General features: G+C 48.5%; 1 protein-coding gene across 1 annotated transcript in view; it reads left to right on the top strand.

Moving 5' to 3' along the window:
* lingo3a (leucine rich repeat and Ig domain containing 3a) overlaps nt 1–15,851 on the top strand; it is a 28,007-nt gene extending 12,156 nt beyond the window's left edge. Inside the window, exon 2 of the mRNA XM_056604690.1 lies at nt 11,426–15,851. Coding sequence (XP_056460665.1) covers nt 11,506–13,338 — 1,833 coding nt within the window. The 5' untranslated portion in view covers nt 11,426–11,505 and the 3' untranslated portion in view covers nt 13,339–15,851. The remainder of the gene's footprint in view (nt 1–11,425) is intronic.
* Nucleotides 15,852–19,356: the final 3,505 nt, after the last annotated feature.

Raw genomic sequence — 19,356 nt, 5'->3', positions numbered from 1 at the left:
ATCTAAAGAGGTGCTTCAGTGTGGATTTTCTCCCGGTTGCTCTTCAGGTTGGCTTGAGGCATCTCCTTTAGTGAGCGGAAACATGGCAGCGATGCTAATGAGCGCCTTCAGCTAAACAAACCCACGTTAGCGTGCTTTAGCGGCGCACGGCCTAACCACGCCTGCGCCATCTCTTCGGAGGTCTCCGCGGAGAGAGCCCAGAGAGCACACGTTGTACAGCGCCTGACTCGACCAATCCCACACCGGCTTGTCTCTTATCATCTCCCGCGACTCCTACTACTACTTGCACATCGTCCTTTACTCCCCGACGCTAATACCACCGAGCTCTCTCTCCGGGGGGAGCGTTCACGGGTCAGGCGGTAGATGGGGGAGCCGTGCCTCGCGGGGCGACGTCTGTTCAAGGGGTTGATTACACGGGCAGAACTTTCTCCACGGCGCGGCTGTCGACTTATGAATTATGAATGGGCGTGAATCCGGCGCAGGAGCGGCGGCGGCGGCGGCGGCCGGACCTGGGGACTTACTTTCTATTCAACACTCGTCGCCCGGCGCCCCCCCCACCACCACCCCCCCCCCCACCGCCCTCGGCCGACTCGTCTCGCTCGCCTGCCTTCCCTCCCACGGGATCCCGGGGTCCGCGTTAGATTGCCTCCTGAAACTCGAGCCCCCTGGCCCCCATGATATGAAATGTTTAAGAAATGAATCTCTTTGGATATGCCCCCGAAACCGCATTGTCCGTGGCTCCGGTGTCTCGCGCCCCCTCTCTGCTCTCTCTCTACGCTGGGATGTTGGGGGCATTAGGTTTGTGTTCTGACCCCGGCCCACTCTTGCTTTTAGTCTTCTCTTTAGCGCAGAGAGGTCTCCTGTTTTAAGTGCGGGCGTTGCTGACTGCAGGTGACTCGTTGGTATGCGGCGGGTTACCTAACAGAACTGATGAATGGAAGCCGTATAGGAAGAGGATGTCTTTAATGAAGCCACGGAGAAGGACATGGATCGCCCCAGGCTCTGGGAAGGATCAGACCGGGTCTGAGTGAAGTGGGCTTGTAACGGGGTCCTCTCGTGTGCCTATCCTCGGAGACCAATAAGGGCAAACATGAGACGGAGAAAAGTAATGCTGCTCTACAAAAACCCTTTGGACCGTGTATTGAAAACAAGTTATTTTCTTCTCTCGTCCATGATTCATCAGGTTCCCAGTTTTCCCTCGTCTCTTACGTTCGGGCGCAAAAGGTTAAAGATCCGAACACATTTTCGTAGATATCCTGTGACTGTGTGGAGCAAGAAGACGCCAGGAATAGTTCATCCACCCACATGACAACAAAGTTACTCAGGTACCTTTCGGAACCATTTCGTGCTTAGCTCGACTCCATCGGCCGAAGCCTTTCTGGCTGGTTCTTATTGGAGGCTGTATGTCCTGCCTCAACCAATCATTGTCAGCCATAAAGTATACAGCAACATATTATGCGTTATGAAGTCTAACACGTTTAGGCTGCCGAGGGTTACGTCTTTCTAAGCACACACTCGGGGACTGTGACAGGAACAGTGTATTGAGGCAAGGACCTGGAGACTGGGTTGTAATTGATGGTGAATCTACAGCAGCCCCTGATCTCTGTCCTTGAGCAAGGCATTGATTGATCTCCACTCCAGGGGGTTGCCGCACCGAGAGAGTTACTGTGCTGCGTCATCCTGTGCGTGCGTGTGCGTGCGTGCGTGCGTGCGCGCGCGTGTGCCCGTCCTGTCCTTTTTTGAGGATAGCGATGTACATTTTGACTGAATTTGAGTGTTCCCCTGTGTGCGTGGTTCTGTGTGTTTGTGTGTATCATCAGATTATGTAGTGGAAATGGTTCCAAGATGAAGGCGCGTCCCGGCCTCAGCCCCCTGAGTATGCTAATGTGAATGAAGTGGGCAGGAGAGTGGCCAGCAGGCATCGCAAATACCCAGGCTGAAATGATGGCTGGTGACAGGGCAGAAAGGCCAGCCAAGCAGTACGGAACTGCCAAGAGAGATCTCTCCCCCCGCCCACACACACGCGCGCAGGCACACACGCACGCACGCGCGCACGTACACACGCCTCCCGTGTGTGGGAGATGTATCCGTGCCCCCGAGCGTTTCGCTGAGCTTATAAAACGCACAAGATGGTGGTGCAAAGGATTCCACTTTTAATTGGGGGATTTGGGTTTTATGGGGGATCTGCCCTTCCAGGGTGGACATTAACGATAAAGTCCAGGCTCTCGTTAATGTGTGGGGTTTGATTTTTCGAGTGATTTAATCAACAGAGATAACAGAAGGGGCACAAGGATTTCCAACAACCTAGGATCTAATATTCCCTTTCAGTATTACAAATGAATAAGGGGCTAAATGAACCCTCAAAGAGATATCTCTGTTGGAAGATGTATTTGATACTGTCACATTTCTTTCTTTCATTTAGTGTATGTGATGAATTGTTGAAGTGAGCCATCGAGCTGACTGGAAGGTTTCACAGCGTCTCTGCTGGTCCACTTGAGTCCTAATGGAAGTAGACAGTGTGTTGTGTCATGCCCACTGCCCGTTGTGTCCGGCACTCTGAGGCCATCACGGCTCACCAGCCCACAGAGAGTCACCCACCTGTGGGTCACTGTCTGACAAACGGTGGGTCAAAGGATCCAGCTCTTCCAGGAAACATCCATTATCCCCAACCGAAAAAAATCCCTCTTTGGGCTAAGCTTTGGTAGCTGAGCTCTCACACGTTATGAAGAACGCTGAACGTGTTCTAAAAGGAATATACGTTTCAATCATTCTTTCGACATCAGCATAAAATTCTGTCCCGCTTAAAGTGAAGACATGAAAGCGTCGTGTTCTGAGGCAAAGCGGTCCATCATTTTTTGCACGCGCCATCCTCCCTGCTTACCCTTTATCTCCGGCCTGCTGCACATGTGGAGGAGCTGGAGCCACATGGAGGGAGACAGCATCGGGGGGGGGGGAGACAGTAGGGGAGAGGCACGCAGGGAGGGTAGGGGGGAGTCGAGGCATGGAGGGAGACAGCATCGGGGGGGGGGGGGGACAGTTGGGGAGAGGCACGAAGGGAGGGTAGGGGGGAGTCGAGGCATGGAGGGAGACAGCGTAGGGGGGGGAGAGAGACAGTAGGGGAGAGGCACGAAGGGAGGGTAGGGGGGAGTCGAGGCATGGAGGGAGACAGCGTAGGGGGGGGAGAGACAGTAGGGGAGAGGCACGAAGGGAGGGTAGGGGGGAGTCGAGGCATGGAGGGAGACAGCGTAGGGGGGGAGAGAGACAGTAGGGTCGAGGCACGAAGGGAGGGTAGGGGGGAGTCGAGGCATGGAGGGAGACGGCGTAGGGGGGGCTTCAAGCCAGAACATACATCTAAACGACGGGCGGCCTCCAATGCCCGCATGCCTTGGTTGACCTATTTAAGACCAGCCCCAGCTGGCTGGCTGGCTGCGGGCAGCGTAGACAGACGAGACGGAGGAGAAGAGGAGGAGACGGATTGATGCTGGGTTGGCCCAGTCGTGGGCTGGCCCAGTGGTGGGCTGGCCCAGTGCTGGTTTGGCTCTGTGGCGGGATCCAGGGAGAAGCCTTCGCTCCCTCATCAGCAGATGCAAATGAACGCTTTCAAGATGCTCCTTCCCAGCTGGCGTGGCCGGTGTTCGTGCGTTTCATCGTTTTCATCATCTTGGAATACATCAAATTAATCCTGACAAAGAAATAAAGCCGTTGTTAATTCAGATTAGAGTGTTCAGAATATGATTAGTCGTCTGGTGTGACTCAGTCTGGTATTTGAACTGCTATATTTGATCCAATCCCATGAGTCTAGCCATCATGTTGGAAGGAAATGAATTAAATCTCATGTGTCCAATTCTCGCTGTACCTTCTCTTCTGCTCTTTAATTCCTGGACACGAGTGTCATCCGATTCAGCGGTTTTTATCTCGCCTCTGCCTCGATCGGATTCACACAATCACACCCCCTCCGTCAGGTTTAGACCTGGAAATCCTGATTATTTCTCTCTTCCCCTTTAATTCATTATCAGGGCAATCTGACCTTCTAATGCGCAGTCCCTTCACGGGGTTCTGGACGTTGACTCACCGGCCGTCTAATGGCATGAATCACCGTTACAGTGGGCCGCTAACGAGCTTGCTGGGTGATGCAATAACTCTCTGGTGGGGGGAGTTCTATAAACATCGATGTGTGTGCGTGTGTGTGTGTGCGTGTGTCACTGTAATTGCCACGGTAAATTACAGTGACAGGCTGCTGTCTCCTTGGAGAGTTCAGGGAATCTTACTGATTGTTCGGTTGCCTGTTTATTCAAACGGCCGTCCCTTGGGCGGAGGTTGATGGTGTTTCTGTCAGTGAGTCTGGAGGACCTCTGCTCCACCCGAAGCTGCGTCGCTTCAGCCGTAGGTACCGTAAGCCTGCTGTCGTTGAGCAGGGTTCATTCGTTGGAGCTTCCTGCGATCGCTCGAGCACGGTGCTGCTCTTAGATGCATCTGAAGATGTGGGAAAAGCGTTTCCTCTCTCTGTCTTCTTGAGACGCTCTTCGGATGGATATCCCGCCTCGGTAGTTACTATCGATCAGTACAGGAATCAATGGAGGCGCTGTTATCGACGCTGTCTCTCTTTCATTTCCCCCTCCTCCTTCAATTTCAATTAGGGCCGCCGATGGGTTCCTGTTGTTGTTGTTGCTGTTGTTGTTGTTGTTGTGATCCAGGTCCAGGCTCCGCCCCTTCCGTGTCAGTGGGTCAACTGCGCTAAGCGGAGTAGTGGTCAATTATTTATTGACGACTTTCCACGTGCAGTTGGCGGTCGCTGGTTCTCTCCCGCTCGTTAAACATGCACTGCACACAGACACACACACACACACACACACAGCGGACATGGACACACACACAGACGCACACGCGTTGGAGGCATACACAGAGGACGCACAACCTTTAGTCAAACTACTTTAGTCTCACTGTTTAGCGATGAGCACGTCGTTAAGTCGTTAAGGGTCTCTCAGTGGGGCCATTTAGGAACCCTGCCCCCTCACTCTCACGCACACACGCACGCAAATTGTGCACACTGTGACACATGGTGGAACGTGTAGGATCGGCTCAAAGAAATAGCCGCACTAAATAAGTAGTCTGTTTTCAGGCAATCTGTCCCTCGTCCATCCTGAACTGACCTTACTTGTCACCGCTTTGTCCACGGCACGCACACATGCACACGCACGCGCACGCACACGTGTGCAAGCTCACAGTCAAAGCCCCAAAGCCTGCCGTCCTCCATTTGCTGACTGGTCGTCCTTGTCCGGGAGGGACGCTGAGGGACTGCCTTTAGAGGCGATCCAAACACCTGAGAACCAGCTGGGGGGACGGGTCTTTCACTTCATCTTTCTTTAACCCCACCTCTTTGTATACTTTCTTTTCAGGGTCGCTTCCTTCCTCAGTCTGTTGCCCTCTGATGTTCTCTGTTTCTCTTCATCCCCCTCTCCCTTTATTTCGGTCTCTTATCTACTCAGTTTCTTCTCTCACTCCTTCTGTCCTTTCTTCCCCTCAACCTATCTCTCTCTTTCTCTCCTCATCTCATCTCTCTCCTCCTCTCTTTCTCTCTCTATTTCTCTCCTCTCTTTCTTCCCCTCTCTCTCTCTCTCTCTCAGTGGATACATAATAGTGTGTGTGTTTGTGTGTGTCATTGTGTGTGTGTGTGTGTGTGTGGTGGGGGGGGGGGGGTCACTGGGAGCCCATGAGGGTTTGAATGTCCCTGTGAGGAGAGTGCACCCGGCTGGGTGCTCTTCTCCCGCTGTCACGTGTTGGCCTTTCGTTGCTCACTTCACACCCCCTCACTCTCTCTGGCGCGTCGGCCCCTCTTCTTTACTCATGATAGACTGGCGGGTTCCTAGGCCCTAAGTCCTGCAGCGTGTCATGTGACCGCGTCATGTGACCGGGTCCTTCCATAGTTGATGGATCTCAATCTGCCTGCTGCTTGACCTTCCTGAAATACATGTGTGTTTGTGGAGAGAGTTTCTTTCCGGGCATAAACGCACGCACGCACACGCATGCAGACACAGACACACGCACGGAGACAGACACACGCACAGAGACAAACACACATGAACACACAGACACAATGTCAGGAACACTAACACAGAGACACACGCACACAGACACACACAGAGACACACACACAGACGGTCAGAAAGACACACTCACAGACGCACACACACACACCGAGAGAGAGACACACACACACACACATAGACACATACACACACACACAGACACAGAGACACACATACACAGACTAGTGAGAGAGAGTCACAAAACTCATTAAGGAAAGATCAAGATGAATAGAATGCATTTCAAAGGCATTTACAGAAGATAAAGAGAAAACAAAATGCCTGCGAACACACACCCTAGCGCGCACACACACTGCCAAGGCGCACACACACACTGTCTATTTACTGTCTTGTATACCTCTCCCTGGCTCCCTCTGCCATACACGGGCAGACGGAGTCCTCTCGGCACGCCACAGTGCCTTTGTGTGCATATATTAGGCCCGTGTGTGTGCATGAGTAATGTGATGGATGTGTGCAGGCGTTGGCAGGCAGCGCCCTGCTGTCTGCGCCCGGTCTAATGCCTCCCTGGTTCAGCGAGAGGGAGTCTCGGGGAGACTTCGCTTTGCATCGTCGGGACCGGGGACAGCCCCGGCATAATCAAACCATTAGCCCAATTAGCTGGCTCCCACTCCCCCTTTGATAGCTCAGCGCTCCGAAACCAAATCAAAGATGAGAGAGGAGCAGCTCTGGTGTGGTCGGGAGATCATTATATCGCCCTGTGTGTGGGGTGGGTGGGGAGGGTGAGGGAGGGAGGGAGGGTGGGGATTGGGTTGGATGAGAGGGAAAAGGGAGGCAGAATCATCATGCACACTTTCATCAGGACCTCCGTACCCCTGTTGCGCTCCCCTGCCCACTCCATGGGCTAAATCCGGCTCTACTGCTGGATAACCTGCACTCAGCTCCTCTCTTTCTCACACCTTCTGTTTGTGAGGGAGAGAAAGACTCTCTGTATCCTCTCCCTCACTCTCTAGGTATCTCTCTGTCTGTCTCCGGTCTTTTGTCTTTCTTTCTCATCCATCCTACCTCACTCACTCACTCACTCACTCACTCACTCACTCACTCACTCACTCACTCACTCACTCAGTCTCTCACTCAGTCTCTCACTCAGTCTCTCACTCACTCACTCTTTTGGTGTCTCTCTCTCTCTCTCTCTTCTCTCTGTCCGTCTGTCTCTAAGCCCCTCTCTCTCTCCAGATCTCTTTACCATCCCTCCCTCCCTCTCTCTCTCTCTCTCTCTCTCTCTCTCTGTCTCTCTGTCTCTCTGTCTCTCTGTCTCTGTCTCTGTCTCTGTCTCTCTCTGTCTCTCTCTGTCTCTCTCTGTCTCTCTCTGTCTCTCTCTCTCTCTCTCTCTCTCTCCCCATCCCACGCACTCAGGCTCGTCTCTGCGTGGTTACCTGCAGTGTCTCTGAAGGGTAATTGGGTTGCGGTCCAAAGGCACATCCACTCCGCGTCACCGGGGTCCACCCACGACGGGGGGGCCGCCCACGACGCTGACATTACTCCCCCAACACCCCGCTCATTACGTCCCCGGTCTGAGGTGCAGTCGCCCCCAGCAGGGAGGCGACCACACAGGTGAACGACTCCTGCTCTGGGATTGGACGAGGGGATTTCAATTAACGAATCAAAGATTTGACCATTTGAATATGCTAATTCCCCCAGGAAACAATCAGTAATTACATCTCATTTACATGACCAGTAGGGAGAGGATGCTTTGCGACTGTAAAAAAAAGATAATATTCTAAGTAAACAGGATTTGGGGCTAAACAAATAATAAATCATAATTTATTTTCAATTAATTAAATTAATAATTGAGGAAGTAGATGGTAAATATTATGGTATGTCTGAGTTTTCTTGTCTGTTCTCTGAGCGATTTCCCCAATTATGCCCTCCAACTAATAGTTTCCATCGTGGTGGCAATAAATTATGCTCCTCCGAAACAATCAATTATGTTTAACAATCTATGAGACCATAATTCACCTGAAGAATCCTGAGGCGACAAGCGCTTCTTAAGACAAGAACACCTGCTGTACTTAAAATAAAACAAATTCCACACTCTCACACGCGCACACACACACACATCCACAGACACATACGCCCACACGCACGCATACACACACGCATGCACACACTCTCGCACGCACGCACGCACGCACGCACGCACGCACGCACGCACGCGCACACACACACACACACAGAGAGGCTGGCATAAGCTGGTATCCAAATCCTCACTTAGTGTAAACTGTGGATCAGTGTAGCTCTAGTGTATTACAGCAACTGAACCATCAACTGATATTCATCTCCCCCCCCCCCCCGGCTCGAGTTCTGTGAGGGGCCCCTCCAACACCTGCACGTAGATATAAGGCATATATACATTATGTTTCCGGCTACTGTGCACCAGCGTTTGCAGTGTGAGGCCCCGTGCGGCTGGCCTACAGGGGCAAGGGAGGGGCACCTGATTGAGGGATGGCCACCAGATATGGGGGGCCCAGAGGAGTGACATGTGACCGCTGAGAAACTGGAGAGGAGTGGGGTGTGGTTTGGGGGGGAGGAGGGGGTCAAACAGGGGAGGGTACGGTTGCTAAGCTGAAATATTGTTGTGGTTTTTTTTCTCCCCGCCCCTCCCCGTGCTATTTACAGAGATGTCATGTTGAACTTGTGCTGTAGCAGGTGAGTGTCTCGGGCGGGTGTTGTGGAGGCTGTAGCACGCCGCTTAGCGCTGGTGGGCCAGGCCGCGTGTGGCTTGGATCAAATCCTCGCATCATCTTCTTATCGTCATAGCGATTTGCATTCTAGACATGGGTTTTGGGCCCCAATGTTTTTCTGTTTTTAATATTTGATGAGCGAATAAATAGGCCTCTAGATGCTCTTTAATGAAGGACTCCGTTTCGATCAATAGATCAAATGGATCGATGACTATCGGAGCGCATGTGTTAATGTGCGAAGGCCATGTATCATGCTCCAGGTATACCAAACATTCCAGCGTTAAAAGCGCATCATTTGCAGTTTTTTTGTAATTAATGGCAAGTCTCCCTTTCCTTGGTGCCTGGATACCATCTGTCCTGGTTCCCAAGGGTTCAATTAATCACGGTGGTAGAAAAATGCTTGTGAAAGGTCAAGGAGAAGGGCGAGAGCAACAGGTCTCCGCTGAAGTGTCCACCAGTGTATTTATAATACAGACGGCCGTGTTGTTGTACCTCACTGCTTATGAGAACATGCCTTCGAGTCCAAGCTAACCTTACATGGGCAAATCGTCAGCAAGTCAAATTACTCTGCTGACAAATTGAATTATGCTTAAGCGAGAAAGGGAACCGGGCTGTGAACCAAAGCGGCGGTGTGTGGGGGACGCGGACGGGAGTTGATGAAGTCATCTGAACCAGAAGCAGGTGTGAGCGTCTGACAGGCTCAACCAACCCTCCCCCCAACACACACACACACACACACACACACACACACACACACACACACACACACACACACACACACACACACACACACACACACACACACACACACACACACACACACACACACACACACACACACACACACACACACACACACAGTCTCCACTTCCCTGTAACTGCTGTATGGCTCCTATCCAATCCTGTCTTGTGGTTTAATGGTTGTTATGTTGTCGCTCGCTCGCTCGCTCGCTCTCTCTGTCTGTCTCTCTCTTTCTCTCTCGTTCTGTCTCTCTCGCTCTGTCTCTCTCTCTTTCTGTCTGGTATTCTAAGCCTTTTTAAGGAAAAGCTTTGCTTGTTCCGTTTCATAGAAAAAATGGATGAATTGGTTTTGTGTCCAGTTGGTCATTTTTACCGCGTGGCAAGTGGATTGACCTACTAAGTGAGTCGATACCTCGCGTGTAAAGCGATGGCAGTGATACATACATAATACATTTTAACTCAACCATCTGTTCAGTCACCACAATGCCATTGAACACACGCTCCTATAAGGCCCTAGGGATCTGCTGAACATGTATTATCAGTCATCGGCGTCGCGTATCACTTATTGATGCGAGTGTGTCTTTGTGTACATACGGGTGGGTGTGTCTTGTGTGTGTGTGTATGCGTGTGTATTCTTGTGTGTGTATGCGTGTGCACGGGTGTGGTCTGGCGTGTTATAAGCCAGCACATGTGTTTGTCATACGAAACCCGTACGCGGGCCCTCTTATGGCCCCATGCCTCACGGTCTGACGGAGGGGCTTATTGTGATGCAGTGGGTCGGAGCGTGTCGCCATAGCCAGTGACCTTGCCTGCGACTACCTATGCAAAATGAGCTGTCAACCTGTCCTATAGAGACTCGCATTTCACGTCGCACCAGATGTATTGGAATTTTCCGTCTGTTATGGTGGGTGTGCTTATTTTTTCCATTAGATGTGCTGTATCTGCCTTGTTGACTTCAAGTACGTAGTCTACTGTGTGTTTGTTTGGTTCCCGACGTGACTGTCTGCCCCGAAGGCATTCCGGTGTAGGATTGCCATGCTTCTCTGTTGTCTCGTTTTTGTAGCAAAAGAATTCTGAGAAACTATTTTGAAAACATTTGTTAACAGAAAATGGCGGCATGCCAGACACACATTTAATAACCCTTACCGAGTAAGGTTTCACAAGGCTCTTACAATGTGTTTGTAAAAGGTTGCTAGTGCGGTATAGTAAAGGAACAAAGATACTATTATAATGATTCAAGAGAGGTGTTACATTCCTGGAAGTTGAAGTTGAAGTCAGTGAATGAATGCAGATCCAGTCCTTCAGAATGGCTCTGGGTTTGATTACACTTGTGGGCTGGGGTAATCAGTCTGTAATTTAAATTCCACTCATTTAGGATTGCTTGATCGCAGCTGCTGAATTGGAATTGAGTTGCTTTAACTTCGTTCACTCCTTCTCAGTATCAGCCCGCTTACAGTCATGCACGCACACACGCAGACACACTTTATACCCTTCTCCATTCGTTTTTTCTCAATTATTCTTACATGCCATCCCAAATCTTTTCTCCCTCTCTGTCTGTCTGTCTCTTTCTCTCTGTTTCTCTTTCTCTGTCTCTCTCTCTGTCTCCGTCGTGTCTCTCTCTCTCTGTCTCTTTCTTTCTCTGTCTCCCTCCCTTTCTCTGTCGTGTCTCTCTCTCTGTCTCTTTCTTTCTCTCTCTCTCTGTCTCTGTCGTGTTTCTCTCTCTCTGTCTCTTTCTTTCTCTGTCTCTCTCTCTGTCTCTGTCGTGTCTCTCTCTCTCTGTCTCTGTCGTGTCTCTCTCTCTCTGTCTCTTTCTTTCTCTGTCTCTGTCGTGTTTCTCTCTCTCTGTCTCTGTCTCTCTCTCTGTCTCTGTCGTGTCTCTCTGTCTCTCTCTCATCGCAGGTGTCTGGCCCGGTGATCCGTCCCCAGAGAGGCGCAGGAAGCGACAGAGTGGTGGTGCTGTTGGCTGCGGAGGGGGCACCATGGCAACGTGCCTGGGACCACAATCACGCGGCCTCCTGCTCCACTGGTTCCTCCTGCAGATGGTGACGGTGTCGTCGGTCCGCGGTCAGGGCTGCCCCCAGCGCTGCGAGTGCTCGTCCAAACTCAAGTCTGTCTCCTGTCAGGGAAAGCGTCTCTCTGCCCTGCCTGACGGGATCTCCCCGGACACCAAGGTGCTGGACCTGAGCGAGAACAGACTGCGCTGGGTGGAGCAAGGCGACCTGCTCCCCTACCTCCGCCTGGAGGTGCTAGACCTCAGCGGAAACACCATCAGCGTGCTGGAGCCCAACGCCTTCGCCGGCCTGCAGAGCCTGCGCTCGCTGTCTCTGAGGGGCAACCAGCTGAAGCTCATCCCAATGGGGTCCTTCTCCCGCCTGGCCAACCTCACCTCGCTGGACCTGAGCGGGAATAAGATCGTCATTCTTCTGGACTTTACCTTCCAGGACCTGAGGAGCCTGAGGAGGCTGGAGGTGGGAGACAACGACCTGGTCTACATCTCCAACAAGGCCTTCCTCGGCCTGGTGGGGCTCCGGGAGCTGACCATCGAGAGGTGCAACCTGACGTCCATCTCCAGCCAGTCGCTGTCGTACCTCCGGAGCCTGGTGACCCTGCGGCTCCGCTACCTCAGCATCTCCGCGCTGGAGGAGCAGAACTTCCGCAAACTGGGCGGCCTGAGGGGTCTGGAGATCGACCACTGGCCTCTTCTGGAGTACATCTCCCCCCACAGCCTGCAGGGCCTCAACCTGTCATGGCTGTCCATCACGCACACCAACCTCACCTCCGTGCCCACCTCGGCCCTCCGCACCCTGGCCCACCTCACCAGCCTGAACCTCTCCTACAACCCCATCTCCGTCCTCGAGTCCTGGGCTCTGCGGGACTTGGTGCGGCTCAAGGAGCTCCACATGGTGGGCGCCAACCTGGTGACGGTCCAGTCGTACGCGCTGGGCGGGCTGCGGCAGATCAGCCTGCTCAACCTGTCCGCCAACGGGCTGGTGACGCTGGAGGAGGGCGCCTTCCAGTCGGTCAACACCCTGCAGACCCTGCGTCTGGACGGGAACCCCCTGGCCTGCGACTGCCGCCTGCTCTGGATCCTCCAGCGCAGGAAGACCCTGCGGTTCGACGGGGCCGCCCCGGTGTGCTCCTTGCCCGTGGAGGTGCAGGGCCGGGCCCTCGACGCCTTCTCCGACTCGGCCCTCCTCGACCACTTCACCTGTCAGAAGCCGAAGATCCGCAACCGCCGGCTGCAGCAGGTCACGGCGCGCGAGGGCCAGGTGGTGTCCTTCCTGTGCCAGGCGGAGGGCGAGCCCAAGCCGGCGGTGTTCTGGATCTCGCCGCAGCGGCGACGCATCACCACAAAGAGCACCGGCCGCCTCACAGTGCTGCCGGACGGGACCCTGGAGATCCGCTACGCCCAGGTGACCGACAGCGGGACCTACATCTGCATCGCCAGCAACGCCGGGGGCAACGACACCTACTTCGCGACGCTCACCGTGAGCGGACTGCCCCTCGACGCCGCCCTGATGGCCAACCGCACGTACTACGCCGGAGACCTGAACGACACGAACCTCAACGACACCAGGGTGTTCCTGAAGTTCACCCTGGACCTCAAGACCATCCTCATCTCCACGGCGATGGGCTGCATCATGTTCCTGGGGGTGGTGCTCTTCTGTTTCATACTGCTGTTCGTGTGGAGTCGAGGGAGAGGACAGCACAAGAACAACTTCTCTGTGGAATACTCGTTCAGGAAGGTGGATGGGCCGGCGGCCAGCGGTGGTCAAGGAGGAGCAAGGAAGTTCAACATGAAGATGATCTGAGCTCACCAAGATTCTCTTTTCCAATGGATTCCCATAGTGTTTTTTTATTTTTTTTTGCTGACAATGGGAATAATGGATCATGGGAAGGGTTGGAAAAAGGCCCGGTCTTTCTGGGACTTTGATTAACGATGTGGTGTTATTTTAAAAGCCTGTTAGCAGCAGGGTAATTTGTAAAATTTAAACGCATCGCAATCTGTGATATTTAATACAAACAACTCTTTGGTATGGTGACGAGACCATGCTGTGAAGACCATTTTTGGTAAAACAAACACAAGTTGATTTAAAAAAAAAAAGAAAGATGTCTGAAGATTCCGGATAGACTGTTACACCACCAAACAACACAAGGCCTCCGTCCTGCCTCCACTGGCTGAACAGCTCTGGCTGCCTCTCCGTCCGTCCTCACAGGGGCTGTGCCTCCTACAGGTGTCCCCTCCGCTGCTTCAGTAGTCCTTGCTGCAGTGGTTAACTGACACTAATATCTATGATTAGGACAGATGCACTGATCAAGGACTTGCCAATCCTGCCGCGAGTGGTTGAATCGGTTTATTCTTTGTTTTACTCTTTTCGCAATACTTTATTTGTACAGGAGTAGTATCAGGCATCGATTGGGTATTGAAGGAGACACTGGCAGTGTGTTCTGCACAGAGTAGATCAGTCAACCGAGGACTGGATCTATGAATGCAGACGCTCTGTCTCTGCATAACACTGCCAAACTGACCATGCAGAGCACTGTATGATGATATAATGATTCCCAATGGCACAGCACTATCATTGATTTCTAAACTTGTTCATAACTAAATCAATCACTAAGCTAAACACGTGTAACAATGGAGGGATTCCGGAGCCCAATTCTCGATTTTATAAACTTGACGTTGCCTCAGTTGAAGAGTTTGGGAATTGATTGGTTTGGTTGCTAGGTAGGATATAAATAAAATGTATTATATTTGTCTTGCTTGACATGAAACAAAACGTGTTTGTTAATAATAATGATAGTAGCGTCCTGTGACTTATCAAAGCTGCTGTTCTACCGTAATTCTGATTACTGTTTCATATTTTTTTTTATATCTAAATATTTCTGTATCGATATTCAAGGAGCAGCAGCCTCACCAATGTATCACCCCATCAGAGGGCTTGCCGTTGGACATTACGTTGTGTTGAATGATGCCTTTCTCCTTAGCGCACATCAAGTGATTCACGCCTGTTTCGTTCAACTCTTTGGGACCGTGTCCGTTCAGGGGTGGTCTGGACTGACCAGCGGGGAGGGAAGTCAAAGTATTCTTTCAATTTGATCTGCTCCCTATATGTTCCTCAGAGGCCAAGAGAACGACCACAAGGTTCGCTGGAGGTAAATGATTTCTTTTTTGAAAGTTACACTGCAATGATTGGTTTAATGTTTCACAGGGCACGAAAACAGAACTAATTGGTTTAGAAATAATGATAACATTTTCTTTTTCTAAAGCACAACTTTATATTTATATGTAGCCTAAATGACAGATGGATTAAATTCGTGGAGGAGTAAAGGATTGCATAAAGATTTTTTTAAACCGGCCCTTCATCTAACCTTATATCATTTATATTTGTAATAAATAATGAACACACTTGAATAAATCGTTTCAAATCTAAGATAAGATCATGATCGAGGGCATTTTTCGAAAGGGGATTTGATTCCTAAAATCGTTCCTCCCCTTTTCTTCTGCAAATAGCAGTTGATTCTATTAATTGGGTGGTGCTGCTCTCTGCTGGCTGCAAATGGTATAGTTATATGAAATCTCTGTTTCACCTGACTGACGGGCAACACATATCAATCAAGAAAAAAACTAATTTGAGTAAAAAAACATTTCTTAAACCCTTTCTAAACCATGCCTATGTTCAATATGTTCAACTAATTATTGTTGCAAATCCTCTTTTGGCCGAATCCCCATTTGGTGTGATTTCAGGTTTAATTCAACCGGAAGCCTAATACAAATTGGTAAAAATATTTATTTATTTCCCGCATTTTAGAAATGTAATCAATGTGAATTGTCTGACATCCTGCTGATTCTGTACAATATGAAAATCATTGTGTTTGAGGAACATCCTAGACTATTTTGTATTGTATCATTTTATATACGTATAAAGAAGAAGCACACTATTTATAAAGCATGTAACACGAATCAACCAGCAGTCTGTTTCTACTGTCATTTTTACTCGTTATACTTAAGAAATACATCTGGCTCTATCGTCTTTTTGACAGACAAATGTATGAATGTTGAGCAGTCTCTGGGTGAATGTTTGCCTGTTAATTCATTTTTCTGGTCTTGTTTTTCAAGGGGAATCGCATCCTGTGGTCCAGGGAGAAAGATACAGATGTAAAGCATTTCAGACATTAACACTAATCCATTCTCTACATTCTCTTGGTATGACCTTTGACCTATTGGTGTGTACAGCACACTTTGACCTGCCTCTCTAAAACGAGAGGGAAATCAGAATAGATTTGGTTTATGCCGCCTGATTGTAACTATGTGAGGTTTAACTAGGTTGTGGTATTTGAGTATACCACAACCATCTGTAAATACAGGGTTTGCATACGAGTCCTTCTTTCCTACTTTCAAATAACCCAATAGAATGAAAACTACATTCAATCCTTTATTTATAGATATTTTCTTTCAAGCCATGAGAAGAACTGAGTTCAGGCCCTGACCACTGCAGTTCCTCAAAGCATAGTGTAAATATGCAAACCAGTTTCACTTCTGTATGATGGCTTGATTGATAAGCTTGTTCAACACCCAAAGAAAGCTGAAATGAGAAAAAAAAAGGATTGGCCGCAGTATTTTGGTTTGGATTCCGCGTACATTATTAATGTTTAACAGGTTAGAAGACTTGACCTTTAAGCTTTGGCTCATGGGCAATGACTTAATTTATTTAAAATAAGCATTGGCCTTTTTAAATGAGTACCATCGCTTGCAGCTAATTGTCTACTGTTAAGCAAAACCTTAAAACATCTGTGACCTTAATAAAACCACATACTAGATCTTTCTCACATATATATATATAAACACCAACCAATATACCAACCGATACCAGTTTAATGACTAATATTGAATATTCAAAATTACCACACAGTTAATCCAACCTTGTACTCCCCTTCCCGGCCGTATTACATTATCAATGAGTCATGATATGAAACCTCTTCTACCTCAACACGGTGTCTAGACTAGTGTCTGTGACCATTTTCTTATTTTTGAAGGACCGTCAGACAAGAGTTTTGTTGTGTTTTATTTCAGTTTTCACATCTCCTCTACTTTATCAAGTCCCTCTGCGTCTCCTCTCAGACAGTCTAATATGGACCAAACCATATTTAGCTGTGTTTTAAATGTGGTACATTTTCAGAATACATTTTGTGTTGTTTGTCTATTCGTCGGCTATTGGCTGGTGTATGAGGGGTTAAATTGAAGCTATGTGAGAACTAGAATCCACCGATCGTTTCATTCTATGATATTTATCTGGTGTTTGACTCAAAACATACACCCACGTTCACACCCAGCGCGTATCTTGATTATACATATATACAACACATCTCCATTTCCCAAATCAAACTTGACACCTTTTGTAACCGTAGTAGGTGTCTCTGACACATCATTGACTAGCCGCAAGATTATCGTTTTTTTAGTCTCAAAGTTAAGCAGAACATGCAGTCCTCGTTTTAGGTGAGTTTCCATCATGGCTGTAAAAGCAACGCAAAGTACTCTAAAATATAACAAGGCTAGATTTACTATTGTCATTTATATAGAGTTTAGGCTTTCTGTCATTATTGTGTGTGTGTGTGTGTGTGTGTGTGTGTGTGTGTGTGTGTGTGTGTGTGTGTGTGTGTGTGTGTGTGTGTGTGTGTGTGTGTGTGTGTGTGTGTGTGTGTGTGTGTGTGTGTGTGTGTGTGTGTGTGTGTGTGTGTGTGTGGAAAAAAACACAGGGAAGCAACAGAAGAAGCAGGTTGAGGCCTAGGGGATTTCCGGATTGAAAGAGACTGACCATCTTTGCTAGCGAACATTCACACACATGCTTCTTAGTTCTTTATCAACAAACTAATCATAGAACGCCCGCCTCTTGGTTGGTACTCTCTTGCCTCTCTTTGCGTTCGAACATTCTCACACCTGTGTCGGTGTGCCCTCGCGTCCCTACTCAGGAAATGGAGATGGTTAGACGTTCTCGCTGTGTATTTTTTATCTCAGACTATGTATGATAACTGTCATTTTTGGAAAGCAAACAGCGATTAAATCCAAATATTGGCTTGAGTTATCAGTTGGTAGGTTGGTAGAAATCTAACTGCGTGGTTTTGTCGCCTATGGGCTTAGGAGTGCCACCTTGCACACGGTAAACCTCCGGGATAGCTGTACCTACATGTTTGGAGTGACCCAATCGGTTTGCTCCGAGACCGTAAACCTCCAGGGAGTCCCTTTCCCCATGTCTCCTAACCGTGCTAAACATATCAACATCATTGTTTTCTGAGGCGCTTTAGGCCAAAGAAACAGGATTCTAGACAAGCATCAAAACATTAATACAGATTTAATATAATGCTATTATTGAGGAAGCCGTACCATCTTAATGTAAATGGTAAGCATAATAAAAACGAGGTAATAAACCATCAAGCTGTTAATGCTAGGTAAATAGATACAAATACAGGTTACACTTTACAATAAAGGTACATTAATGAACCATTAGCATTAGTTTAGTATTAGGGTTAGTGGGCTAGTGTTTAGGTTAGGTTAACCCTATCCCATTTCCCTTAGATCATGGATGTCCCATGTGACCTAGGTGGAGGAAGGGGGAGAGGAGGAGACTCTTTTTTCACTATATATCACACAATATATTCCGGCCTTCATTGTTATTTTCTTCTCATCGTCAAACCTTTGTCTTTTTGCCGCCCCTTGGTTTGTTGTTCATCGACACAGTGCCTACTCTAGTTTGTCCAGTTAGGTGATGTTGTAGCGCCCATGTCTGGTTACATTCGGAACTGAACACTGACCTACTGATAGGTCAGTGTGATAGAGATAGTCATGCAACCTTTTGTTGTATGACTTGTTTCGTAGATCTCTGTTCACATAATGTAACCCTGTCGAAAAGTTTAGAAAAATCCTAAAAGGTTGGAAAATAAATAGACGATACGGTAATAAAACAAGTTTAGTGTGGACCATTAGTGCTACAATGCTGACCGTAACGTCTAATTGAAAAGAGAATGCGAATGAATACCAATTTCTAATTTGAACATTTACTAAATAGTTGGACATAGCCTATTTAAATATTTATTTCCCCCTAAAATACTAAACAACCTCAGAAACTTGCGTCGGCTTGTGTTTTGACACCCCCACAAACCTCAGAATGGATTATTCCATAAACAAGAGAACGACGCTACCCGTGTTAATTTGTGCGATTAAATGTATTTACACTAATAATTAATCCAACTATGACATCAAGTTTATAGAGCTAATTTATTTTAACCCGAAGGAATATTTCCAAGCCTTTAATGATAAAGTGTTAACATGTTAGATGACAAAAAAAACAACGTAAAATGAGCAGATTTTCACGGGGAAACCCGTGATTTGGACCCGGGGAAATCCCACCAACCAAGACCTCGTGTGCTGGTTGTATGTGCGGCTTTTCCTAAGAAACGTAGGTGCGCAACGTTTTCAAAAACAAAAGCCAAGAGTTCAAGATCATGTGATGTGCAGTATACAAAAAGTTTAATCTCATCTGTTGTGATTTATATGATCTATTTCTCTATAAAATATGTGCGAGCAGTAGGCCCTATTAAAGATTACTGCTTTGCGTATAGTCCACAGCATAATATTTGTATCAAATGATTAAACATTAAAACATTTAAAAATACAAAAACACACACACAAAGCAGTGCTTTTGATAATCATGACGACTTGATTAAAATGAATAAATTCCTCTTTTTTATTTGTACGCATTAGCAAAGAAAAACGGAAAAGCTCTGACTTCCACTATAAGATATGACTAACAACCCACAAACCAAACCACACG

The sequence above is a fragment of the Gadus chalcogrammus genome, chromosome 12 (genome assembly GCF_026213295.1).
Source record: "Gadus chalcogrammus isolate NIFS_2021 chromosome 12, NIFS_Gcha_1.0, whole genome shotgun sequence".
Lineage (NCBI taxonomy): Eukaryota > Metazoa > Chordata > Actinopteri > Gadiformes > Gadidae > Gadus > Gadus chalcogrammus.
This window is presented reverse-complemented; position numbering and strand designations above follow the sequence as displayed.